The 27,985-nt window shown below is 36.2% G+C and overlaps 2 protein-coding genes across 2 annotated transcripts; both read right to left on the bottom strand.

Annotated features, from left to right (window-relative positions):
* Positions 1-2,893: 2,893 nt before the first annotated feature.
* On the bottom strand, positions 2,894-12,743 carry LOC121426173 (endoribonuclease YbeY-like). Its single transcript, XM_041622371.1, has 4 exons — positions 12,474-12,743; positions 7,246-7,374; positions 6,101-6,169; positions 2,894-4,525 (listed from the first exon to the last, which is right to left on the bottom strand). The coding sequence occupies exons 1-4, from the start codon at positions 12,681-12,683 to the stop codon at positions 4,385-4,387; spliced, it is 549 nt and encodes a 182-aa protein (XP_041478305.1). The 5' UTR covers positions 12,684-12,743; the 3' UTR covers positions 2,894-4,384.
* Positions 12,744-16,437: 3,694 nt separating this feature from the next.
* On the bottom strand, positions 16,438-25,192 carry LOC121426187. Its single transcript, XM_041622390.1, has 9 exons — positions 24,780-25,192; positions 23,733-23,891; positions 22,953-23,087; positions 22,286-22,388; positions 20,499-20,695; positions 19,519-19,683; positions 18,758-18,884; positions 17,738-17,991; positions 16,438-16,798 (listed from the first exon to the last, which is right to left on the bottom strand). Exons 1-9 carry the CDS (start codon positions 25,002-25,004, stop codon positions 16,604-16,606), a joined length of 1,560 nt encoding a protein of 519 aa, XP_041478324.1. The 5' UTR covers positions 25,005-25,192; the 3' UTR covers positions 16,438-16,603.
* Between the last annotated feature and the right edge of the window lie 2,793 nt (positions 25,193-27,985).

Genomic DNA, 27,985 nt, shown 5'->3' with positions numbered 1-27,985 from the left:
TTCAAAAAGACTATTTTGCATTTTTTTCTCTCCCAAATATCCCCCCCCCCCCTCCAAAATCATACTTTAATGCTTGATATCACAGAAAGTTTATATTTTCCACCAGTAACTTGCTCTATTCTCTTTCGTTTCCTCCCCCCTCTCTTTCTTCCTCTCCCTCCCCTTTACTCTCCCTTCCCCCTCTCCTTGCTCTTCCCTCTCCATTTCTCTCTCATCCCCTAAAATCTCTACCCCCCCTTCTTATTCTCTTCTCCCTCTTTGTTATATTACCTCCCTACAAAATATCCTAAAATAAAATTTCAACCTCGTATCTTTTTGTCAGATCAACAAAAAAAAAACTTTCTCATATTTTCCCACTCAATACAGTAAACACTACCAACACTAGTGCACGGGAGTCCTAAAATTGATTAAATTGATTTCTTTAATACTGCCCCTCATAAAGGCTTAAATTGCTTTATAATAAAGCAAAGTTAATAGAAGTACAAATAAGATAAATAGTCTAAAAATATACATCATATGGGGCATTGTAAGAAACTACAGTTCAATTGAAAGTCAAGCATATGTGAAAACCTCAAATATAAGCATTGCCAGAGAGAAGAAATCAATTGTAATTAAACATAAATCGAACTACACTTTGACATTTACATGTAAGCTATAAATGACTTGCACTTAATTTCTGAACTTTTCAGAATTGAATGTAAGTCTCTTGCATTGCCCTGTTAGAAATCATTCTATCTACATGTATATGCAAAGTACAACTTTACATTGGAAGCAAGGTTTAAGATCACACAAATAAGGTGTATACGGTACATTGTCAAAAATCACTGGAAGATTTTTCAATGCAATGTATAAGATGCATCACAATATTATTATTTTATCTTTACACATTGGCCATGATTTCACAGTGTGCTAAAAAGTCAACAAAATCAACCATTTTTACAAACAATGGAAGTATCATCTTCATGTAAATTCCTTTGAAGAAGCAGGAAAATATTTCTTATTCAATGAACTTCAACATATTACCCTCCCCCCATAAAAAAATCCTAAAACTAGAGAAATTACATGTGAATATAATTGAAACATTCTATTGCATACATGCACAGGTAAACTTGGAGAAGTACACCTTCTAAAATTCCCCACGGTCAAAACAATTTTTTTGTCAAGAAACACCAAAAGGATAAACTATGAATGCCAACATGGAATGTGCTTATACTTCTGATACCTTTTATTAAAAATAACACTCTACCCTGTTTAATATTATTTCTAATATCTTCTAGAACTCTCAGATTAGAGAAATTTAAATGCACAAGTGAAAAATTCATAGAATTTATTTAAAATATACATGATTTAAAATGGCATGAATACAAGGTTGAATAAATAAATACAGTAGATAGAGAAGACATTAACACTACTAAACAAGAAGTTGTATCTCAGCAAACTGTTGCATTTTTGGGACATGCAAAACTGTTTTCAAATTTTTTAGTTTTATAAAACATTCTAATTAATGTTCTGAAAATGTTTGTGTCTGCTGGATATGTCATGGAAACAATATGTATGATTTATACTGTAACATTAACTTCCTTTCAAAAGTATCACACACTGATTTTTCACCTGAACTATAAAGGGCGAAGCCACACACATCATACATATTCAATACATGAATGTTTATTTCATGTGAATTTCCTCATAATTACATTCAAACCTAATCAAGAAAAACATATGTATACAAGAACATGATACAATCTGAAAAATACAGCAAATTTTCAGATCATTTTGCCAATTATCATATTTACAAAACATACATGTTATCCACAAGAAAATAAATACCATATCTCCATAAACAGTATGTGTTCAAATTAAAAAATCAATGTGATAAAGGAAAAACAGGATTATAGAAAATATTGCATTTAGTCTTCACTACACTTCAAATTGGACGCATCCGAGAATGAAGCAACAATGGTACGCCAGGCTTCGCGATCTGACATGAGAGATGGTAAATCATGAAAACAAATTATTTGTATCCCTACAAATGCACTCAACATTAGTAACTTGTGAAAATATATTGCACTTCTGCAATGAAATTTGATTTGAACATCACACCCATCATGTACAAGTTGCATGTACACTGTACATATATTTTCTCTCTTTATATGTAACACTGGGTGACTTTAAGTTTGGTATTGCGTTAGTGTTGAGAGGATAAAATTGTGATCCAAACTGCAAGTCCTATACCATATTAGGTTTATGACAGAATAACAATTGCATTATCATGCAGGCTTGACACTAGTCTGCAGGCACAGACCTTGTTTTCGTAATTCGCATAGTGCATAACACAGAGTCTGAAGTAATGAGACTAGATTCACAATGTACTGTGGCTGGCTCTACTTGAATGTATTTAACAGAGTCTTTGGAGTCTAGTCTTCACTCTGACTCTAGACCTGTAATCGGTCAAAGGGTGTGTTTATGCTTCCATTGCGAGGACAGAATCAGCGATTTCAAACGTCGATTCAAAACGCCGATCGTAAACGTGGTTCTGGGAGTGCTGTTCATGCTTAACTTTTCAGAGCAAATCATGATCTCCAGCTGGCTTCGCATCGTAAAGCGAGGTCAAATTGGGCGCGCCTTTTTTCGAAACTCTTTTTTGCGATTGTGGTTATTACGTAGAGATAACATGGAGCAATACGACTGTATTTCCCCATGGATTTACATCTCATGTTTAAATGACGTCATTTAAACACGTTTACGATCGTGGTTCTGTTTATACTTCCCCAGAAAGCCCGATTCTGGTCAAACGACGTTTACAAACGCACCTTTTTGTGAGTTTACGATCGGCGTTTTGAAACAGCGTTTAAATGAAAGTAAGCATGGACGCAACCGTGTTTTGGACTAATCACGCTTGGAAACGCTGATTCTGGCCTGAAAAGTGGAAGCATAAACACGGCCAAATAAGAGACTGTGCTTGCAGACTAGCTTGATACCACATTCAGGTGTATGAAATAACTATCATTTACGTAATTATGCATGCAAAACACCATATTTGGGTGTATAGAATAATAATTGCAATATCAGGCCTAAAACTCTATTTGGGCCAGGGTGTATTAAATTACAACAATCACATTTTACATGTAGCTCAAAACCCAGTGTTTATTCCAGGTTTCAATGCGGCAATGACAGATGTGCTAATGTAGTTTTAAACCTTACACCAATGCAAGAAGGTATTACCTCATACCTTCTACAATGTATATATTGTGCAAAAACATACCATACTGGTACATGTACAGTGTACCTAATATTTTAGCTAAGATGTAAAGGTTAAAATGATTTAATTACATGTACATGTAGGTCACCCAGAGTTGAAATAGGGGCCCTGCAATGGTGCAAAAATAGGCTCGAACTCTCTTAACATTTATGCACAAATATTTTTGCATTGAAAGGAGATGTTCTGCTTTTGGCAAAAATTGAGAGTTCTTAAAATGGAAGGGGTACTCTGAGTACCCACTCCAAAATACAGAATAACTACAAACACGCAAAAATGTTTCCACCCAGACATTCCCAAAACAGGCCTTGAATGACATGGATTAACTTAAGCCATGCAACATCTATCCTATGGCATTGTTAAAGGGAAAGATCACCCTGATATAAGAAGTTGATTTTAATAAAGCAGAGAAATTAGAGAACAATTGTTGGTGAGGATTTAATAAAAAAATGTTTATTTCAACATGATACTCAAGGTATTTTTAAAACAATGGAATTTTATTTCAAAGACGTGCGACAGAGACAGAAAAAGAGTGAAAGAGAGAACTTGAGGGGTTCAAGAGTAAGAAAAAGAGAGGGAAGTAGATGATGACAATAAAAAAAGGCATTAAAAGGGGAAGTTCGCCCTGAAAAAAAACGTTTATTGAAAAAAATATCAGATAAAAATGATTAAAACCATTGCCAAAGGCTTGAGAAAAAAACCATCAAAGAAATAAAGAGTTTACAATTTTAATTATTTCATTTGTGACGTCATATGAGAGCAGTATTACTACATAGCTAATGGTTAAAAAATCAATGAAATGTCATTTTTCCCTGTAGTTTCGTGTGAAGATCGCTTCTCAAGAATGATTGCGTCATCACCTACATGTATGCTTATTAAAGTTAAACAAGTTTAACGAGGCCAAGCGGTCTTGAAAATCACATCGCGAGGAGGCTTTCCAAACTGGTTTGGAAGACCACATTTTATATCAACACTTCCAAGACCGCTTCAAGCATTCCCATTCAATATTACACGTTAGACTGGTTTCCAATTTTAGTTATGAGAACGGGATGAGAGAGAAAGATCAAGTGAAAAAGAGATAGACACAGACATAGAGAGAAAAGAAAAGAGACATAAATTGCACTGTTCTTAGATCTGAGTAGGTTGGCTCTGATTCTGTTGGTCTATATGATTAGCCTGAAGGAAATCGGAACGTCCAGTCAGTGGTTGGAGATCTTGACCGGTCAACTTCTTGAACTGTTCCAGGATTTGTAACTCTCGATCATACATCTGAAATCAAACAAGTCAGAAAAAAAAAAAGAAATATGTGTATATAAAACTTTGCAGAAATCTAAGCTCACTATCAAAAAGAAAAAAATCACTTTCAAACAGTTTCTGATTTCACAAACTTTGCATATTCCTGAATAATTTCTTGATATTAGGGGTTGTAATATTTAACCAATTATAAAAGGTAAGATAACTTTCATACAAATGATTTCTAATCACAAGTTTTACCAGTAGTTTTACACAGGAGCATACATTGTACATGTAATTATGAGTCCTAATTTTATGATATTTGATCAATGTCCTGGCTATACCGCCTTGAGTTTTAATTCATCAGAAAGAGGGAGTTAGAAAATAGAAATACTTGTATCGATTCGGATACTGAGTGGGTAAATTAACCAGTAGCGTATAGGATTTTTTTAAGGTAAAAAAGGTAAAAACCCCTACTTGGTACATGTAGCCTGTTTGGGTCACCAACGCCTTGATAAATTGTAATGTTTCCTATTGTTTGCGGGCCACCAAATACAGTGTATATGAAATTGATGATTTGGGAGGACTTATCGGGCCACCAAGAATGTTAGTGTGGAGCCTTACATGTAAGTTTACATGTACTTTTACATGCCTGGGTAATATATTCTCCTCTTCTGTGATAAATGTAAAATTTGATACTGCTTGGCAGGCCTCATCATTCTTAACCTTGATTCAGGGGTAACAGAACTTAATTCATATTCATAATCATAACCAGATCACTGACTGACAGGGGGTCACTCTTAAGTCTTATGCTCTCTCATTAGGAATGGCCAAATTGCATACATATACCAAGACAAATGTAGGTCAGTTATTACTTAATACAGACTGTAACTACATGTAGTAACTGAGGTCTCAATATAATCAGCCGGGCTGCATCAATTTGAGAGTAATACTTGGACTGCAGTTTGCTAAACTATTCTTTGGTTTGCATCACATATTTTTTTTTGGGGGGGATGTGACCAGTTACCCCCAAACCAATACCAATTATAAGACACTAGGAATGGGTCGTCTCTATGAATAACAAAACAGCAAAAAATAGATTCTTCTTAGCTTACATGTACATGTATTCTTCTTCCTCAAACTGTCAAAATCTGAAATTACTTTGAATAAAATATGATACAAGAGTTTCATCTTTTGTAGACTGTTTGGAAGTTGCAATTCGATTGCACATCTCATGATTGAGCAATCCCTGAATCTCTTTTTAATGAGCTCTTTGAATTAAAAATTTCCTCTGCATTCAATCAAGTACCTACTTAATAGGGAATATTGTTGATCAAATTTGACAAGTTATATACAGCTTTGCTTTTTCAAGCTGTTGATATTGTTGCTTTGATTTGTACGAAGCTCTGCTTTGTAGCTTGAAAATACTTAAAGGCATTTAGAGTTTGTACACAGAACACATGTGATATATATTTTTAATGTTCAAATAATTCAATTCGCTTCAATTACTATCTACATGTACATGTAGTACAACATCTACCCCCCCCCACCCCCCCCCCCCCCCCCCGCCATCCATGCATTATAAAATGAGCAAAACCAGTATCATCTTACCATTTTCCATTGTTCTTGTGACTTATGATTGTAGCCAATTAGGTGACAGAGGCCATGGGTCACGATAACCTTTAAAAACCATGATAAAAACAATCTTTACTGTACACCGCATTTGAAAGCAACTCTAGAAAGTAAATCACTGAAATACACACATATACATGCTGTATGATATGTATGATTCTTGATAAAGGTGAAGTCCACCCATTGAAAAATAAATAGAGAACAAAGAATAAAAGAAAGTTATGACATATTTTTTAGGAAATTATTACACCTTCACCTTTGGGAATTTCAATCACTACCATTATCTAACTATTAAAGTAAGAGACAAGTTTTAAATGGGAAGTTCACCCTGTCGAGTGACCCTGATATATTAGTTTTTAAAAAATAAAAGCAGAAAATAGAGAAAAATATTGAAGTTTTGGTGAAATCCAACAATAAGAAATCTACAAAATTTGAAATTTTTCGATTTGTAACATCATGTACATGTATATATGCAAAAAAAGTGTGAACACTGCTCCAATTAAAAGATACATGAATAAATTTTCTGAGAAAAAAATAGTTTTATGCAAGTCACTTGCAGAAAATTTGATCGAAATCAGACAAAAATTAACAAAGTTATGGCATTTTAGTTCTACGCATGCATGTCTTCATGAATATTCAATGAGCAATTTGATGATCATATCTCCACTTGTTCTTTTGCATTTTATTATATACCGGTATGAAATAAAAGTTTATTCAATTTTTTTCTACCACGAACTAAAAAAATATTGGATTGAACACTGATGCATTAGATTTTAATTAAGTTGCTGAAAATTATTTCATTATAAAGGTTAAAGGAGACACATTGTTCACTCATATGATTTCATGTAATAACATAAGAAAAAGGAAAGTAGGGATGTGACATCATCTGCCCACCAATGAATATTCCTAATGACGTGCATATAATGTATGTAAATATTTTCATCAAATATTGCTAAACTTTAAAATTTGATTACTTTGTTATTTGATATATCCGATTTTGATGAAATTTTCAGCATTTTGCTTCGTGAATTTTACTCTATTTATTTAGATACAAATATTTTCAATCCGGAGCAACCCTTTAATAATAGCATACATGTAGAAGAGGATAGAGGTGTACATCTTACCGGCAGGACATCATCAATATTTGAGCTGTGTTTGGCACAGTCCCTTTCAATATACTCCATCCCAAGGAACATGTCTCCCAAGTCTGCTAAGTCACTCCAGGGGTCTGGCAGTCGTCCTGGCTTTAAATTCTGAGATGAGGAGAGTGAAAAATGGAGTGAGTGAGTGAGTAACAGAGAGAGAGAGAAAGGGCGGATCTTGAAACTTACAAAATATTGTGTCCCTCATTCTTTCTTTCCTTCATCCTTTTCCTTCATCATTTCCTTCTTTAATTCTCTCCTCCTGTCCTTCACTTCAGTTTCTTTTCTTTCTTTTATAATTTTCCCTTATATTCTGTTTACCGTTAGATCTTTCTTTCCCCTTTTCCCCTTTTGTTCTGTCTTTTCAGTCACTCCTTCATTCTTTCTTTCATTTTCTCCTAAATTGAACTCCCTTCCATGAATAGTACACGTTACTGATGCTGGTAAGGACTGGAGCTTATCATCTCATGACAACCACACTGCAAGTTTGGCATTGACCTAGTAGTGTACAGTGTACATGTATATCAAGTGAAAAATAAAACAAAGAACCCCTCTGTCTCAGCAATAATGTATAAAGAGAGAAAAAATTATGTCTGGCACTAGACCCCTAGACAAATATATTTAGAGTGTTAAAAACTAGTGAAGTACCTGTATGTATACACCTGTAATGCAAATCATACATGTACAGTATACAGTGTATGCAATCAACAACAAAAAAGTAATGGTAACAGTAAATTCCACTTCCAGGCATTGTTATTTATCACTCTGTCGAGTTGATATCATCCCCCCAACCCCCCCCCCCCCCTGACACATAGACAGAATCTTGTCCTGTACAAAGAGGTGTGTTTACAATACTGTGTATTGTTTGGAGGTGTGTGCATGGCTAACCAATCACAAAGCAAGCAACCGACACACCCACAATACATATTTACAATGCCATGGAGGCCCGGGGGGCCACTTCCATTCACGAGTGGATACCATGCGTGACCATGGGGTCTCGAAAAGAACCCTAAACACGTAATTTCCATATTCTGAAAATGCACCCCTTAACAAGTATTGGCGTGTGAAACCCTACCCTTAACAAGTATTGGAAACAAAACGATACTCTTGGCAAATATTCCCTGAAATGAACCCCTAAACAAGTACAGGAATGTTTTATTGTTACGGGTCCTTTGGTTGTCGGCTTTACCTTATTTGGTTTAGTACGACCCCACCTTCTACACCTCGCGCAAATAGGACTCTAAACACGTAGTGTTGGGGCAAAAAAGACATCCTTTATAAAACATTTTAATTTTGTTTTATCATCCCCGCAAATTCGACCCTAAACACGTAATTTTCCTAGCGAAATAGATACCCTTTTTTCATTATTTTTGTGTTTTTGACACCCTTTTCACGTTACATACGTAACGTGCCCTATCGTGAAAAGGACATCCTTTTTACGTGTTTTTTTGGTCGCGCATGGTATCCACTCGTCAATGTAAGTGGCCCCCCCGGGCATGGAGGTCATAACAAAGTCACTAAATGTCTGAAGTTACATGCAAGTAGAGGTAGACCTGTGTTAACATACAGGTACATGTACATGTACATCCTATTGCATGCACTGCACTCAAATAAAAGAACACTTACTATTTAATAAGATACATGCATGTGCAGTACATAGTTTTACATTAGTTAGATCCACATTTATACAGCTTCACAGCATTCAGGAATCCACCCAAAAGGATTACAGGCAAAAGAAATTGAACCAGGTCAGATTCCAACTGATGGGCTCCACATCGCAGAGATTTTTGTTACGCCAAGGTGCTATCATAAATTGTCCACATTTGCTAGCTTCATCTAGTCATGAAAACACATACCTACCTGGTATTAGATAGTACACTCACTGGGTAGTACATGTCCATTTTTCTTAAAGATGAATTTTCTTGAAGAAAAATGAAAGTATTTGCAGTTTAACATATAGGCCTATGTATAACTTCTAAGAAAAGCTGTAACCATCATTTAACGTATAGGCCTATGTATAACTTCTGAGAAAAGCTGTAACAATCATTTAATGCACAATTTTTCTCTGATTAGTACCGGGTATGCAGTTAGAGTTTACATGTAGCAATTCCACTGGGCTTGGTCTGACCAACAAAGTCCAACAAATATAATTGGTGGTTTCCACTGTACCACAATCTATGGACTATGTAGTTTTTGTGTAAATAATTACACTTTAACATTTATAAAAAAAAAATCCACGAATGCAAAATTTTTGCAAAACATGCAATTAATTATTCATACTTGAATGAATTCAATGAAGCACAATAATTTTGTATCATTATGCACCAGATTTAACAAGGAATTTAAAGTGCGATCCCATGAATTATATTGAAGCCCTCAGCCATGGTGTTCCAGTATTAACTTTATTTTCATTCCCTTGAAAATTTACTTGTTAACTTTTGGCAATGCAAATATTGAAAACAATTTCAAAGTAGGCCTACTACCCAAATAGTATGAAAATAATTTGCTCAATTTTGGTTTGGAAATTCAAGTGCAGTACATACTGTAAACTGTTTATAATATTAAGGACTGCAATTGAGGCAATCTTTGAGTGTGCAAATGTCACAGGTTTTTATGTTTACATTACAGAGTTTTGTTTATTGTCTGAAAATGTATGGAGGCATGTACTACAAAGCTATCCAATCACAAAGCAAGAATTGGAACACACCCACCAGACAATTGCCTTCAAAGTCACTACAAGGACATACAGTACGTGCAGCACAGCATACTACCAGGGAATTATACAATATACAGTACAAGCAGAGCTGCCAACTTGAAAAAATTGCATTTCAGTATTTTTAAAGCTGAAAATCAGTATTTTGATGATGACATCAGTATTTTCAATGAAATACCATAAGACAACACATGAAACGGATACTTTAGAAATCAGTATTTTGCATGAAACCATCAGTATTCTTCTTATTTTTCAGTACTAAATACTGAAAATCCATACTACTTGGCAGCTTTGTACAAGCATACATGTAGATGATAAAATCAGTTGCACACTATTGCAATAAACTTCACATGAATGTAGAGCCAACTATTCTTAAAGTAATAAACATAACACTCCATTCTTCTGAACATCCTCTGTTTCTTCACTTTTGAACTTCTATTTAATTAATAAGTTGTTGTTGTTGTTATTAATCTCCTTTTTCTTAGAAAGTACATGAAGAAGGCAATCATTTGAATCAATCAATGGTAATACAATATGGTACATTTGTAGTACATACATGTACAACTAGGCCTGGGACTTTCGGGTTTTTTTCTTTTCGGGTACCCGTGGTAATTTTCGGGCGGGTACCCGGGTACCCGAAAATCATGTCGCTCGAAATATGACTGGTGGAAAAACCCCATAGGTGACGTCATCATCAAGCCAATGCGATGCAAGCCAATTTATGAATGAAAATATAGTAAGCATGCGCATTGCAAGCCTCAGCCCCACGCAGTGTTCCGTCAAAACGAGTCTGCAATACTCTGTCACCTCGTACCGAAATTGACCTAGAAATCCACTTTTCTATATTTTGTATGAATTATAAAAGGTATTCTCAGAGGATCTGTTTTCCCACCGATACCGCACTGGTAAGCAAATTTTTATTACTTCTTGCTTTTCCGTCAAAATCTTACGAAGTAGCGTCGATATTACATCGTGTTCGTGAGTTTGTAGAATCTATCGCTACGTGAACAAAGTCAATCGATTTCCGGGTTTCGGAGCGTCAAATGCGCCAGCCAATCACGATCGTGTTACCATTTTCGGTTTATGATGAACTGAAAATGGTATCAAGAACGTGATTGGCTGGCGCCTCATATGCTCCGAAACCCGGAAATCAATTGACTTTGTTCACGTAGCGATAGATTCTACAAACTAACAAACACGATGCAACATCGACGCTACTTCGTAAGATTTTGACGGAAAAGCAAGAAGTAATAAAATTTCCTTACTTGCGTGGTATCGGTGAGAAAACAGATCCTCTGAGAATACCTTTCATAATTCATATGAAATAAAGGAAAGTGGAATTCTAGGTCGATTTTGGTACGAGGTGACAGAGTATTGCAAACTTGTTTTGACGGAATACTGCGTGGGTGGGGCTGAGGCTTGCAATGCGCATGCTTACTATATTTTCATTCATAAATTGGCTTGCGTCGCAGTGGCTGGATGACGTCACTGCGCTTCAAAAAAAACATGGCGACGATTGAACGATCTCAGTCACATCATCAACACTTGAAAAACTAGTATATTTAAGGATATTTCGAGGGTAATTGGTGAGATTCAAAATGAGACTTGTGTACTTTTGTGATGAGTTTACAATCATGTCTTACACTACGCAATACAAATCAAATGTACGTTATACTGGTGAGCAATTTTCGGGTATCGGCTATTGATTTTTCTACCCGGGTACCCGACGCTTCCGGCGGGACCCGGGTACCCGGGTTTTAGTCCCAGGCCTATGTACAACCATCCTGAGTTTGATCTTCATACTTATTCTACCGTAAATGTTTTTCCTATTTCTTCTTCTTCTTGGAAGTCCCGCCTGAGTCCAATTACGTACTACATGTACATGTAGTACTGCTACTTGCTAGTATCTTTTTTTTCTTCTTCTTCCTTTTAAGGCTCCAGCTCCTCATGCTCATTGAGTCCTACTCCATCTTCTACTCTTCTCCTTTTCACTTTGTTCTTCTTGTCTTTATCTTTTTATACTCCTTCTCCTCCTTCTTCTCCTCCTCCCCCTCCTTCTCCTCTTCCCTTCTTCTTCTCCTCCTCTTCTCCTTCCCCTCCTCTTCTTTTTCTTCTTCTCATCCTCCTCTTCTTCTTCTTCTTCTCTTCCTTCTTTTTGTCCCCCTCCTCTTTCCTCATCCTGATCCTTCTTCCTCCCCTTCTTCTTCATCTCCTTCTTCAAGATTCTTCTTATTATCCTCCTCCTCCTTCTTCTCATCTCACTTCTGTTTTCACTTTTATGACTTTCCTTTTCAATCATTAAAAAAATGCTCAATATTAGTTATTACTTTACTTTTTGTCTTAATCTCTGACAACTTCAATATTCCGACTGGGAATGGATGCCGGCATTTTTGTCAACTATTCATCGGCATTACAAAATTTACAATAACAATGGCATGTTAATTGCGCGCCACCTCTCTTCATGAGTAGCGGGTAGCGTCACTATTATGCGCCTTACCTCGTGGGCAGGAAACGCGAGAACGTCCGTAGGTTCATCTGTGGCCCGATAAATCCTGTTCATTTCTCTGATGTCTTTATCTTCCACGCATATCACTGAAACATCAAATCTTTCTGCGCGAAGAATTCGACGAAGTGCTTTCAAGTCAGTTCTCATCTTTTCTAGATTAAAGGCCACCGACTTCTGAAAGTTCCTCACGATAATAGACATGGTGAAATAGATATTTCCCGTGTATACAACCCGTGTATTCCAAGACAGGTTTTGCCAGCAAATTTAAAAGTCGGTCAGCGCAACACATGCAATTGAAGATCGAGTGCCGATTGTACGTGTGTTTTGTTTATGTTTAGTTTAGAGAACATACCGAATACATTTCATTTAATTTTACATTTCCAAGACCTAGTCTATTTCTCCGTGCTTCAGCTTTTATCATTTTGATTTGTAATTTATATTTTATGGTTCTTGATTAAAAAAATATTTGTTTTCAAGTACTAGACTAGTATCAGATTAAAAATTTGAAACACATTTATAAAACCATCGATCATGGCGCCCCATAGATAATCGTCGTCTGCTATTATGAAAGTATTAAAATCCCATAGATAAATCACAGGGGGGGTCCGAGGGATTTTGCACATCTTAATGAGCCTCCAAACAGCTAGTAAACCCACACTATTTGCAAAAGACATGCCATTAATTTTTTTATGATGACTCATGCAGAGTGACTTATATTGCAATATCATATAGGGTATTGCAGGACAGATTCTTAATAGAATTTAAGATCGAAGAAAATGTTGAATGTTCAATGTCACTTTCCTCGTCTATCTATTTATTTTTTCTGCCACTATTCAAGTCTCATGTTCGTAACAAAAATACTATAACCTATTCCTTACCTGCCACTTTCTTTGTATTGCCCTATACCATCCATCCAGCTACCCCCTCCCTCATACCTCCTTTTCTCTTGGCTTATTTTCTCTCTCGATCTCTCTCTTTCCCTCTTCCTCCCACCCAGGGCCGTCGCCAGGGGGGGTGTGGAGGGTGCGAACGCACCCCCCTTCAGAACCAAAAAAAAAAAAAAAAAAACCGGAGGGGGGGGTAGGGATACTTGAGGGCTCTTTTGAAAAAAAAAACGTTGTTTTTTGTGTTTTTGTTTTTTTTTTTTCATAAACAGCACCCCCCTAGAAAAAAGCTGGTGACGGCCCTGCCACCCTCTCTCTCCCTCTTCCTCCCACCCCTCTCTCTCCCTCATTCCTTTTCTCTCTTGCTGCTTCTTTCTCCCCCTCCCCTATTTCTGCTTCTGCCTCTCTCCTTCTGACACTCTCTCCCCTTCTTTTTCTCAAACTGTCTCTAGGCGTTCCCCCCCCCCCCCCCCTCTCTCTTCTCACTCATGTGTCTCGTAAATGATCCTCTTTAAAATATTTTACTATGTCATTTTATTTCTTCTTTTTCTGTTTCATACTCCCCCTCTATTTCTTCTCTTCTTCTTCCCCCACCCCCACCATCTCCCCCTCCCCCCCCCTCACTCTTCCTCTCTCTTTCTTTGTAATTGCATTATACTTTTGTGAATCAATCAAAATACATTAACCACTCCCCTCTTTCTTAATTAGTGTATATTAACATCTTTCTCTCTGATTTATATAATTTTCTTTACTTTTTAAATACCAATTCATTTTGTATTGACTATTCTGAGAAAAAAAGGAATCACATTCTAATAAACCAAGTTACAAAAATGTATAAAACGTACATTTATTTACAGATATTATCAACATATTCAAAAGAATGACTGACACTGAAAAGACAAAGACAAACTTATACATATAGAAAACGTGCATATAGGCCCTATACAAATAATATACCATGTATAAATAAAAATCTACATTCTATATATGACTTCTTTTTGTTTGACCAGTATATCTGACATACATAAAGTGCATGATCCCTATAGACAAATATTTTCTTATTTGACATAAAACATGCACATACCATCATGATTGCTGGCAGTATAAATATATCATATCTATTACATAGATTGCTAATGTTGAAATAAAAGATCTTCTTATTATATAAAGAAATGCATCCCATGATTCCGAGTTATGCTTTTGAAAAATGATTAATAAAAAGAATAATTATGGTACTTAAATACATTGTAAAATAGCAAACATACAGATCAAGAATATTTTTCAAAAGATTTATAACCAATATCAATTGCTATAGAAGTCTACGACTTGATTTTTTCACTTGTCGAATTGCATGGTGTCAGTAGCCTAAAACAATAACTTGCGGCTTGCTGCTGATAATGCATGAATTCAGTCCTAGAAAGTCAAAGCCTCTCTTTATAAACACCAATAGTTAATTTGGAAGACTCGCATCAAAACTGCACACACAAATGAATTGCACATAATGGCCAATCAAGCACTGAAATCTCTCCTAATAGAAAGACAGGCACACAATAACTTAACAATAAAATACTAATTATTAGCCAAGTTTAGTTTCTTTCTAAAAAAATGAAAGTTTCAGCTTAAGTAATTTATAACTGGCCTTTGATATGAAGTAATATCTGACATACATGTATACTCTGAAATGGCAATGTTTGAATTTGAACGAATTCTGCTGAAGAAATATATACATGTATAAATTATACTGGCAATGTTTAAATTTGGATGAAAGTTTTGCATATATTTCAAATACTTCATAACCTTTGAGATACACCACACTCTATGAGTGCAATCATATTAATGGTGAATGTATGGCAAGCAATAACATAATTTCATATATTTACAAGAAGATGATACAATTCCAATTTTGTTTGCTGCATTCTACTGTAATCATCTAGAACACTTACACAGGAACAGTAGCATATGCAGGATTTGTTAAAGGGGGGATTTCAAACTAATGAAATGCTGACAACCCCCCCCCCCAAAAAAAAAAGGTCTTCAATTTTAGGTCGTTTCCTACCCAAAAAAAATGTAACAACAAACGTTTTGACAAGCATTTAAAAAAAAAAGCCTTCATAAAAATTGTAGGGGGGGGGAGTGAATTATTGGGGCAATTGGGTATCAAAATACATTTAAGAGGGGGTTTGAATACCTGTAACCCCCCCCCCCTGCATACGCTACTGCACATGAATGCACAGGAATTAGTGATACAGAACATCAGTTGTTAAATGCATTCACGAGCTTGTGCACCTTTAACAAAGGCTGGGTGTTAAATAATAAAAATACTTATGACTTATAATTGACAGATATACTGAAACCGACAAAGCTTATATTAAGGGTAATCCCTCTGCATTATTAGTACAATATATTAGCCAATAGAATACCCTGCTAAGTATCAAATTAAGTATTGTGTATTAGCCAATTATTCCAATTGTTGATATTTCTTCACAAAGCAACCAAACTTTGGAATTTCATTTCAAACCATCAAGCAGCCATTTCTTAAATTCTTAAGGAAATTTCCCTTGTACAGAAGGAGTATATAAGAACAGAAGTTATTGGTGTCAGATCAATCAAGAATGACATCTGACAAATAACATATTACATATTCATTATTAAATTTATTTTCCCCTCAACAGGGATTTCATTTCAACATAAAAAAAACATTGTTTCCATGACGAATGAAATTCATGGCAGTACAATATTGGAAAAGAATAATTGAAGCAAAAAACATATTATGTTGAACAGTTGATTTGTATAGTAATTAAGAAATTCAATTTTAAAAGTTATCACATATTGATAAATAAGATATATCACTTATATATGCATATATATTGCTTATCCCTTACTTCATTAGAAGTCACCAATCGTTACACAATAAAAAAGTCAATTATCATTACAATTCTGAAACTAACAATAAGTTGCCCAAAATAAACGTTTTGAGATTTTTATTGAGTTTGATAAAGCACATCCTAAACTTTGAAGTAATATATAATTTGTCAAATTTGAATAACAATAACTCCTCAACTACTTGGTTGAATGTCTTCCTCCTAGGGTTATCTTTGCTGATACAAAAGCATGAAAGTCATTGGTGTCTTTACCTCAACAATTGTCCGCTAACACAAAACAGAGCTTATAGTGTTGCATTGAATTCTTTTTTTTTAATGATGAAATGAACTTGATTTAAGTATACCATTCTCCATTTCACATCACTGAACAGGCCTTCTTTAGGGTCTTTCTCCTTGAACTCTTTCTTGTTGCTCTTCGATCGAAGTTGTTGGCAGCTGCTGGTTGGCCACATCTTGACCAAAAGTCATTGACATTGTTATATGTGAATTTGGGCATTGTTGCCGTGTCTAAGGTCAGGTCCCACCATGGCTCCGAAACATATTCCACTTCCTGAATAAAGAGGGGAAAAAAGAAGGAAAAACAAAAACTGAATAAAATATCAATCAGTAATTAGTACTATTCGTGTAGTGACAGCATATAATTTACCATGTGGGCATAGTGGTCTAGTGGTTCTGACTCTAGTCTTCAATTCAATCAGAGGGCAGTGGATTCAAATCCCAGCCATGGCATGTTTGCCTTCAGCAAGAAACTTACCCACATTGTGTTGCACTCAACCCAGGTGAGGTGAATGGGTATTCCTTGAATACACAGCACTGGAAACGGCAGCTCAAACAAAAGCCGACATAATAATAATACCGTAAATAATAGTATGGATCAAAATTGATTATTTCTAGATGCTGCTATATATTTAGCTTTTATTATCCCTATAGTTACATCCAAATGAGAGAGTCGATGACATCACTCACTCACTATTTCTTTTGTATTTTATTATATGAAATATGAAATATTTGTATTTTCTTGTCATTGTCATGTGAAATGAAGTTTCATTCCTCCCTGAACACGTGGAATTCCATTATTTTAACATTTTGTGCTTCAGACAAGGAGGTCCTAATCGTCAAATTCGTAAAAATTGAAATATCGTATAATTCAAACAATAAAAAACAAAAGAAATAGTGAGTGAGTGACATCATCGACTCTCTCATTTGGATGTAACTGGCTCGTTCATATAACTATTTTGTTAAAAATAAGCGAAACTTTGAAATGTCATAACTTTCTTATTTTACATCCGATTTTGATGAAATTTTCAGCATTGTGCTTGTCTGATTTTTCTCTATTGATTCAAATCAATATTTTTCTGAGGTGGACTTGACCTTTAAGGTAATAGGCGCCTGGCCCGGAGTAGGATCTGAACCCATGACATTCTGATTGAAAGACGAGAGTTAGAACCACTACACTCGTGATGCAAAGATACAAAGTACAAACTAATACCTGTTGGCGCTCTGGAGCTGGTGCTGCAACCTCGGCATCTCCCGCTGCATCTGCCGATGCTCCTCCTTCTTTCTCCTTCTCCTCTCCCTCCTCTCCCTCCTCTTCCTTCTCCTCCTCATCCTTCTTCTCCTCTTCCTCTGGTTTCTTCTCCAGCTGCTTCATGACATCCTTCATTTCTTCCGTCATTCTCCCTTCTTTCTCGACCTCGTCGACGTAGGCCTTCAGTTGGTCATCACCGGATTCTCTGTAGCACACTAAACAAGGGGATGGCGAAAATCACAACCGATATTCATACAGAGTCAAATCTCTTGGGAAGTTGGGATCACATAAATGTGTCTGATTTAGGGAAGTTTAGCTTCGAGAAAAAGAATTGCACATCTTTGTCTTAATCAGGGGCCCGTAACACAAAGCTTGACAATGATTGTAGAACATTTTTCTACAATATTCCACTGACTACAATTTACAATCCATCGTGAAAATCAAGCATACGATCAATCGCTATAAAACTTTGTGTTACGGGACCCTGGTCTGAAATATTACTTTAACGAAGAAGATTTATCTAGTCATGGAACAGGGGCCCCACAGAGTTTCAGCCCCCTCCCCCATAACTTTTTTCCAAAACCGTAAAAACAACCATCTGATTGTGATTTTTTGCGTGGTCAGCCCCCCCCCCCCCTCACTTTCAAAACCGTTCCGCGGCCCCTATGGAAGATCAGACTTAACCAATGTACAATTGGCCTGATTGTACACATTTAGAACAAGGTCAATAATACACTGACTTCAAAGGGCCTAATTAGGTATTAATGCAATCATATCTAGAACCTTGTTGGACTGATTCCTACAAAGTCAAACAATCAGCAGTTTCAAGAAAAATCGAGAGAAATACTACAAGTAGATCACTGAGGAGAAAAAGCAAGCAAATTTTAGGGTAAGTTTAGAAGGAAAAAGAACTGGTAGCCACTCTTATCAAAAGAGGGATAGCATATACTCCTTTACCAAATATGTTGCTTTAAAACCTACCTGCAAGGAACATGTCTGTAATTAATGAGAAATGCTGGAATTTGATGTGAGCACCACCTGATTTCTGTGCCATGTGACCATAGAAAGAGTTGGCTGGCCTATTATCCATCGCTTGAACACCATACACCTGATTATAAAAAAGAAGAAGACAAAGGATAGTAGCTAGAAACAATATCATATAGCTTTCCAAATAGTATCAGCTTCTACGCTAAAGGGACATGCCTTTGATTTATGTTTGTATAAATGGAGACAGGAACAGGATATAGGAGCATGTATATTCAATTCAAATTCAATTTCATTTTATTGTCCACATGGATATTCGTTTTGCTCACATAATAGACATTTGTAATGAAAAAAGATCTGACCCAAGAAGCCATTCTGAAAATACAGTAAGCACTTTCCAAAAGCAGACAAGGCTTTACACATGTACCATAAATAAACAATGGTAGGTCAACAGTAAAATTGTTCATATCTGGAAAATGTGATGGTCGTATGATGTGGCAAAAGATGCTTAGTGTTTAGCCACCTATAGCATTTGAGACAATAGTTTAAAGAATACATCAACACCAAGCGCCACTGATGAATTCTTTGAAGAACAGTATCTACCTTGATATCCTACATGATACTGTTATTAATAACTGTATTGCCCATATAACAATTCACAGGATGCACAAGGCATCTACATCAAAATAAGAGTGAAAGACACCATGCAACAACAAGTGCCACTGACGAATCTAGCAGCTTTGAAGAACAGTATCTACCTTGATGTCCTTGTCACACAGCTCTTGCAGCTCATCCCGCCAGTTGATATTGATGTCTGTATATGAGGGAGGATGTGGCACGACATCCCCGATGATGACCAAAGCCTTCGCAGCATCTTCTCTCCACGATAAACCATTGGCATGTCTCAGAACCCATTCATAGCACTGTAAAATTCAAAGGAAATTGTGATAAATAATACAAATGAATATACAGTTCTTGTATAAAGTTATAACACACTATGATGCACTTCCAAAGGAACGTACTTAGATGTACTATCCCAGCTTCAGCATAGCAGCCTCTTACAGCTTGCAGAAGTGTGTTGAAGAATCAATGCCTGCCAGGTACCCATTTACCTCACCTGGGTTGAGAGCGTACAATGAGGATAAATTACTTGCTGAAGGAAAATACGCCACATGCAGCTGAAATTCAAACCCACGACTTTCCCTTTCAAAGCCCTTAGATTAATTATCCACTGGGCTACAACTATTTACCAGTGAATTCGCTTTGGAGATCTTTAGAAGATACTGATGTCATCATCTCAGGCTATGAGCTGATGCATAATAAGCTTGACAAGATCCTTTACATTCTTTGGAACCAAATATTATTGTTTTCTACATACTGTACGAAGGATTTTAGATTCTTGAATTTACTTTACAATTGATCAAGGTAGATATGGTTTAATAAATCATCGTCTCACTTTTTCAAATTAGGGAATCGCAAAGGCAATTAATAAATCAAACTGACCAAAACTTTTGATAGCAATAAGCTCATTATTACACCCCTGCAAAGCTATATGATTCCATTACAAGCTAAGTAAGTTTCTACATGTCAAGGTCAGGTGCAGATAATCCAAATCAAGGGGAAAAACCTGAAATACTGTGCACAACGGAGAGCTGTCCATAAAATCCATCATTTTGAAGCATGCTTGCCAATTTGAGGATCACATGATACGACAGACAGTTTGTCATTAAAGACTTACAGCAAATGGTCCTTCGCCTCCGCTGCCCTCAGTAGCTTGTACAAACTGGACCAGATCAGCCATATCTGCTGAGATGTCATGTTTTCTGATGACATATGAGTGCTCGTCACAGTAGTCTCCGTGAGCCATCAGGCCGATCTGAATGTTTGGTATGTCTGACATGAGACGGGTAACAGACTCTCGCAATTTCTCTCGGATTTGGCGCTCCTGTGTTAACGATAATAATAACGATAATAATAATGATAATACTACTACTATTACTACTACTAATAATAATAAAAATAATAATGATAACAATAATAATAATAACAACAACAATAACAATAATGATGATGGTAATAACAGTAATAACTATAATGATAATTATAATAACAACAATGATAATAACAGGAAAATAAAAATCACATTTTTATATAGCACCTTTTAGACCTGTGAAGACTCCCTTATACAGAAAGAAGATTAACAAATACAAAATTACACATTATATATTTTAACAGTGAATTCTACACTCAAACAAGTTATGCATGGTTGATCTACAAGGTAGTAGTATCACAACTATCATATCGTAAATTGATCTCATAATTACTGGCTACTGCATGCAGGTTCATGGACCACTATACCAAGATATATCAGATTCAGGAAGTGGTCCATCAGACAGGATTACACGTACCACTGATTGAATGAATCATATACACTACAGGAAGTTTACAATCTTTGGTTTAACTCTTTGCCCGCCATGGACAAAATCACTCCTGCGCCACATTTATTTCAAGGTGCAAATTTAAAAGGGGTTTTACATGGACTATACTAATTCAGCTCACAATAGCTTTTGATTAGTTAATTGTAAAGAAAAGCTTTGTGTGTATATGGTATAATGACAATGTGATGCATGCATCACAATTTTGTATGTGTTTATGAACAATAAACTTTATTATTAAAGCTCTGTGTGTATAGTGAATAGAATGTGAATGTGAAAATGAGCTTAAGGCGACCGCACACCTTACGATTGGTCTGCGACCCGATTTCAGAATAAAATGTAGTAGAATTTGATGCTAATATTGAGACTTGGAATATCTTATTGTGTAATGTTCTAAATCATCATGCGAATACCTATGTTCAAACTATGCTATCCTTCTTAAAATAAAAGCAATTTTAATATCTAGTCGTAATGACGTCATAGCAGTCGTACAATTGGCTACGATTTGAAACTAAATTGGCCTTTACTCCAAAACATAAAGGCTTGCAATCTTTCAAAATGGTTATATTAGTATTCTTTCAACTAATTTTAACCTTAAATAAAATGATATGTTCCATTCAAATTTTCAGAAAATGAGCAAAATGCGATTTGTTCCAAAATCGGATCACAAACAATCGTAAGGTGTGCGGTGGCCTTTAGTCGAACTTGGCAGTCTGCTGTATGTGACTGTAGTCTAACAAAGCGGGCAAAGAGTTAAAGGCAGTTTATTATTTGTCCAGCATTCAGAATAAAAACACAGTTCTACTAATAATAAAAGCAAACTTTTAGGTCAGACAGGAACCGCCTCAGAAATCAACATCAAAATGGTTCTTTTTATTCACTGACTCATACCAGGATACCAGGATTTCATAAAGACTTCTTCAAGAAATAAACGCATAATTTCTAAAACAAGATTATATCAGCCAATCAGATGAACGTAGCTTTCAATTGTTATTGCAAATTTGTTATCATAAAAGTATTATGGAACAGGCCATACAGTAGATGTACATTGATGTGATACAATTACAAAGTGACCTTGGATTTGACCTTACCGTTGATAAAAGAGAATACATGCTTCCTGTAGTGTCAAAGGAAAACACAATATCCACTTTCCGTCGTGAGGACATACTCGATGCAAAGCTGTTCAGGACTTCCTGTTGAAACAAATTGAAGTAAAATAATAAGTGACTAATATTCCAATATTCTTTACAACAAATTCACACTTCAATTTAATCTTGATGTATATGAGAGGTGAATGAGGGGGATTAAAATATCTAGAAAAAGAAGACAGGTATAGTTCATAATTCATACAAATTGCCTGGCAAAAATAAAACGTGGATAAAACAAATAATGGACATGGTAGCTTTCAAAGAATAAATACTCCTTCATTTGATTGTTTTTTAATTCATATCAATTCATTCATATTGTTTACCTTTTACTTAAGATCAATCGTTCGTAATTTCTACAGCAGGGGTGAAACACTGGCATAGATTAAAGCAGCATTCAGGTTTGGGCGAGGGAGGGGGGGTGATATAGTATGTCATCTGCAAGATTGAAGAGCATGATGTCATGCATCTATCTACGCCCAAGGAGTGAAATCACGATTTCTTTTATTAAAAAAAAACTACGGGTATGTATCTCTCATAATGCACATAATAGTAAGAAAAGAAATTGATAGACAGGGGGGGGATAAAAGCTTATCTTTTTTTCAAACAAACCTGTCTCTCATCTTCCTGCATTTCTTCTTCCTCTGTTCCCTGATTATCATTAGGGAATTTAACAATGATATTCTCTTCGTCCTTCAGACAGTCTTCATAGGCATAGTCTGTCATCTTCAGCTCCATGTTGCCAATCTACAAACACAAAATGGAATTAAAATTCACGTAAAATTGTTGAGTTAAGATGGCGCTGAACGCTGATCCAAAACTTAGAACGAACGTAGCCGGACATTACATGTAGTTTCGTTTGACAGTCTCAAGAATAAGAATCTCCTGCAAAACCATGTTGTTGATTTCCTTCTTTCCTTCTCACCTATGTAAATTAATTTTGATCTTCAAGATTGCAACAGAAAAGGAAGCCTTAATCATGTTTTATCTGTATAGTAGTCCAGTTTCTTTGAAGTTTAGACATAAGAGATTCGGGATTTGTCTACAAAATAATGGGGGCGCAGCAGCATGACACAACTTTCTCATCTCAGAAAGACATTAAGAACCCACCTTTTTGGAGTTTTTATTTCTAAGATCATACATTTTCATATAATTGATTCGGCCTTATAGGATAAGGGTAGTACAAATAACAACAATAATAATAATGATAGAAAATAATAAGAGTAATCATGATAATAATGATAATGTTAATAATCATTTAATGTCCTCCTTGGCTGATGGTCGCTAAACTATCTCTATTTTTCTAAATAATTTGAATATGGCTATTTTCATCCTTATCACTGACATTTCTGGGATTTTGTTATTCTAATAATTTGAAATGAAGTTACTTACATGAAAGGTTGTGTATTTCCCAGCAAGATGTGATTTTGCTTCTCCCAGCTTTGTTTTAATTTCTGAGTGACATGATGTATTGTTGATCTTCACTGAGACGACTTCTTTGTCCTTACCAGGAAGATGCAGGTTGATGTTCAGAGTTTCTTTTGCCAAAAGCTGAAAGAATAAAATGTCAAAATACAATTTCAATTTTCATTCATATTTATTGAAACGAAAAGTTCTCTCCTTCTACCCCCGTTTTGATTGGCCATTTTGTTGCAATTCTTAACAAAAATGGCCGATCGAGACGGGGGTAGGAGAGAACTTTTCATTTTTTTGAGGTTCCAGTCTGTGCCCAGATGTCAGGAAAACTGCCACTCGTTAGACCTTCATCCATACAATCATGGTAAGTGCATAATTTCTCTTTTCACAAGTCATTTGGAGAAATATTTAGACCATAAATCAAGCTAGTCCCGTGAGTATGGTCAATTACACGGTAAGGTCCTGGGCTCGCGGGCGGGAGTTCCATGGGTTAAAATTCAAGGTGTTTATTGCAGGGAGGTAGAGTAAATCAATGAAAATTTGGGTAGACTTGTTTATAATTCAGGCAATTAAGAAACAGCTTGAAAACCATCTGGAGTACCCATATAGGCCAAACAATTATTCACAAAATTATTTTTCTGTCAGCCACCCGAGACTAGCCTGGAGGCTTCTGGGGAGTATAAGTCATCAGAGTAAGCCTACGTTAGTAGATGACTTTTACTCCCCAGAAGCCTCCAGGCTACCCGAGACTATAGAAACTCATTAGTTTCTAGTCCTGGGATTTATTTAAAAGTTCTATTTCTGAAATTGTAAGCAGAGAGCCATGCAATGTAGTTCAATGGAACAACCAGCAAACAGGAGAAATATAGGAAGCTTTTGGTCTGAGGAGAACTAAAACAATTAAAAAGTAACGTAACTCCTCAAACATGTCGGTTTTCTGTCTCAGTATAGTAACAGATAACACAATGCAACCAATTAATGAATGATTCATGAATGTATTAGATTTGGGGCCTGGATACGTACCTTCACTTTTAGTTCCATCTCTTCCCTGACAAGATAATCATACATCGTCTTGCTCCTCTTCAAGACCTTACCACCGAATTTGAGAGTAATGACATCAGCGGGAGCTTTCTCCTCTTCCGCCACCTTCTCGCATAACTGTTGGGTCGTCATCGCCGCAACTACGGGGATGCGAACGGTGCGACCAGCGGTCAGCTTCACCTGCACTTGTTTCGTGTCAAAACCCATGATTTGCGTTAAATCTATACCAGGTTGATGTTGCAAACAATCGACACACTATTCCGGGTAAAATGTTTATCGAATGCCCAGTCCCACGACGTTAATAGTCTGAATGTCTCCTCAGTCTGTGGAACGTTCAAAAATTACAGTTCCATTTTATGTTGTGAACCTTTCTTCCGTGTTTAGGGTGGGTTTTATACGGAAGTAGCAGACGTCTATTTTGGGTAGCCAATCAGAATCGCGTATTTTGCTAAACGCTGGCAGCATGGAGCTAAATATAGCGCATTCGGTAATATGTCAATAATAAACACTGAACATGTTCACAGTTGTCGCCTGGAGCTCAATGGGATCAATGCAAGAAGAGACGGTATATCGGGGGCGCGGGGGGGGGATCGACCCAATGATGTTCCAGTGGAGGAAAGAAAAGAAAAATTGGGAGTAAAGGGAAGAAAGAAGCAGCAGCGTAACATGGGCCCGTCGGTGACCGGGGGGGGGGGGGGGGGGGGGGGGGGGGGGGGCCCAACATTTCCCTGTATCAAGGCATGAACAGGCGTAATGGTGTTATGAGGCGACGATTTTGAAAGGGCCATTGCGTATATCGGACAAAATTTATCTTAAAAAAAAGGTTGCGAGCGAGCAAAAATTTTGACATTTTGCTACAAAATCCAATTTTGTGATAGATTTTGACATGATATCCAGAGAATAGTATATTTCACTCTTCTCTCTAGCTTTCCAATCCTTTTATTGTGGTCTGTACGCCACTGAGAACAGGATTCTTTGCGGCAGCAGCGTGATCAAAGCCATTTAAATCTCGCAGATTAATGCCGCTATCTTTAATCAAATCCCGGGTATATACAGAATATATATTGACTTTTACACAACACATTTATTCAACTCAGTTTCGTAATGAACAAAATAATTTGGAAGGGGCAAATTTAGCTGCAGATAGCAATGTGGGAAAATTTGTTTAAAAGTCGCCAGCAAAGCGAGCTGGAAAAAAATGCATATTGAAATTAAATTCTAATTATGTTATAGATTCAGCAAATAACACATTCATTGTCATAGGCGGATCTAGGGGGGCGAGGCCCCCCCCCCCCCCTATTGGCGGAGCAAAAAAAAAAGAATAAAAAAAGGGAAAAAAGAAAAGAGAGGGGAAAAGGGGAAGCATAAGAGGGAGAAGGCTAGAATGCAGCCCAGACGTGGAGGAAGACGAGTGAACAAAATAAGATGGGGGGGGGGAGACTTGGAAAATAATTTTAAAAAATATTTCATGTCACTAAACAATATAGAATTTTCGCTCGCGCTTGGCGCTCACATTGACTTTAGGTGATTTATATTATATCATGCTCAATACGAAGCTTAAATATCAAATTTAGAGGTCAATATATATAATTTCATGACAGTTTATCAAAAATTTCGACTCGCGGTTTGCGCTCGCATTGGTTGTTAAAATTATATTAATTCATGCATCTTATTCATAATTAAAAAGGTGCTTTAAATGTCAATTTTTCAGGTCATAATAAATTAACTGATTCCTCGCTCTCATTAGGCTTTTAGATTAATGAGTAAGTTATTAATTTTATAATCAAGTTGACCCTTTTCAGAATGGAATATCGACAAGTAGCATCTCCCGCTTAGGAAGAGAAATAGAAAGATACTCATCATTTTCAGATTATGACATAATGTTCTTAGAATGTCCCGGTCCTATGTCAAAACTCAAAGTAATGATAATGAAACATATCAGATTTTTTTTTTCGACTGTGATTCATATCCACCTCACAATTTTCCTACAAAGTTCTTGAAATACAAAGCATAAACTGACCCTTTTTCAGATCCACCTCGCAATTTTCCTACAAAGTTCTTGAAATACAGAGCATAAAATAATTTAAGCACGCGCTTCGCGCTCACTTTATCGATTTTCATGATGAAAAAGGGTATTTAGAATACCCAGATTTCTAGGTTAAAATCTGAAATACGTGCACGCATGTTTATTCAGATACGCAGCTTGTTCTATATTTAAATCATTATGAGCCTATATATCCAGTTCCAGATCAGAATATGAAAAAAATTTCTGCTCACACTTTGCGCTCGCATTATTAATGTAGGAAGATACCAAATTATACCCAATATTTTTAATGATTTACAAAACATGAAGAGAGTGTCTCGTTTTTAGTTTTAGTTTTGAAATCTCAATTTTTTATTCTAGCGCTTTGCGCTCGCATCAATTGTTTAGTTATATACATATACAGTTCATGATTACAAAAGTGCAAAGAACGTTAATTTTTTAGGCCGGAACGTCAAAAAATTTCAGCTAGCGCTTCGTGCTCGCATTATTCTTAATGGCTAACTGCAACGTCCTTACCAGGTCCTTTTCCGACAAGGCCAGAACGCATTATAAAAAAATTCTGCTCGCGCTTAGCGCTTGCAGTAATTATCTAGTTACATACGCATCTTGTTCTGGGGAGCGTTTCATCAATATTTTCATCCGACAAGTTGTCAGATCTGACATCTTTCCATGATTTTGATTGGCTGAGAGGCACTGTTCCTATGGTAACTGTCGGATAAAATGGGACTTGTCAGATAAATCGTCCGACAAGTCCTTTCATGAAACGCCCCCCAGGTTTACAAACATTGCCCAGAATGTTCAATTTTCAGGACAAAATACTTGAAATTTCAAACTTGTTTAGCTCGCACGGTCGTCGCGCTCATACTTTAAATAGGGCTTAATTATTACACATTTATGTTGTTGATAAGAATAAAGCAAAGAAATTACTGTTAGGACATGGGCGTTTCCCCCCCCCCAAAAAAAAAAAAAATCATAATAATAATAAATAAAATGAAATTTAAAAAAAATCACGATCAAGAAAAAAAAAGAGAAAAGGAAGGGGATGAGGGTTAAATATAATATCATTTTCCAAATATCATTTTCCAAATCTATCACGAACTTGGATTTTTTTAATAAAAAGGCAACTTTTTTTGCTCGCTCGTAA

This window comes from Lytechinus variegatus, chromosome 13 (assembly GCF_018143015.1).
Source record: "Lytechinus variegatus isolate NC3 chromosome 13, Lvar_3.0, whole genome shotgun sequence".
Classification (NCBI taxonomy): Eukaryota; Metazoa; Echinodermata; class Echinoidea; order Temnopleuroida; family Toxopneustidae; genus Lytechinus; species Lytechinus variegatus.
This window is presented reverse-complemented; position numbering and strand designations above follow the sequence as displayed.

Bases quoted from the DNA above. Each gene is read 5' to 3' on its own strand.
- LOC121426173 (XM_041622371.1), bottom strand. From the start codon at position 12,683: ATGTCTATTATCGTGAGGAACTTTCAGAAGTCGGTGGCCTTTAATCTA. The intron at 6,170-7,245 runs GTAAGATGTACA...TGGTTTTTAAAG, and splicing joins ATATTGATGATGTCCTGCCG to GTTATCGTGACCCATGGCCT. The intron at 4,526-6,100 runs GTAAGATGATAC...GTTTGATTTCAG, and splicing joins CACAAGAACAATGGAAAATG to ATGTATGATCGAGAGTTACA.
- LOC121426187 (XM_041622390.1), bottom strand. From the start codon at position 25,004: ATGGGTTTTGACACGAAACAAGTGCAGGTGAAGCTGACCGCTGGTCGC. The intron at 19,684-20,498 runs GTAAGTCTTTAA...TGAATTTTACAG, and splicing joins GAGGCGAAGGACCATTTGCT to TGCTATGAATGGGTTCTGAG. The intron at 16,799-17,737 runs GTATTAGTTTGT...CTCTTTATTCAG, and splicing joins CAGCTCCAGAGCGCCAACAG to GAAGTGGAATATGTTTCGGA.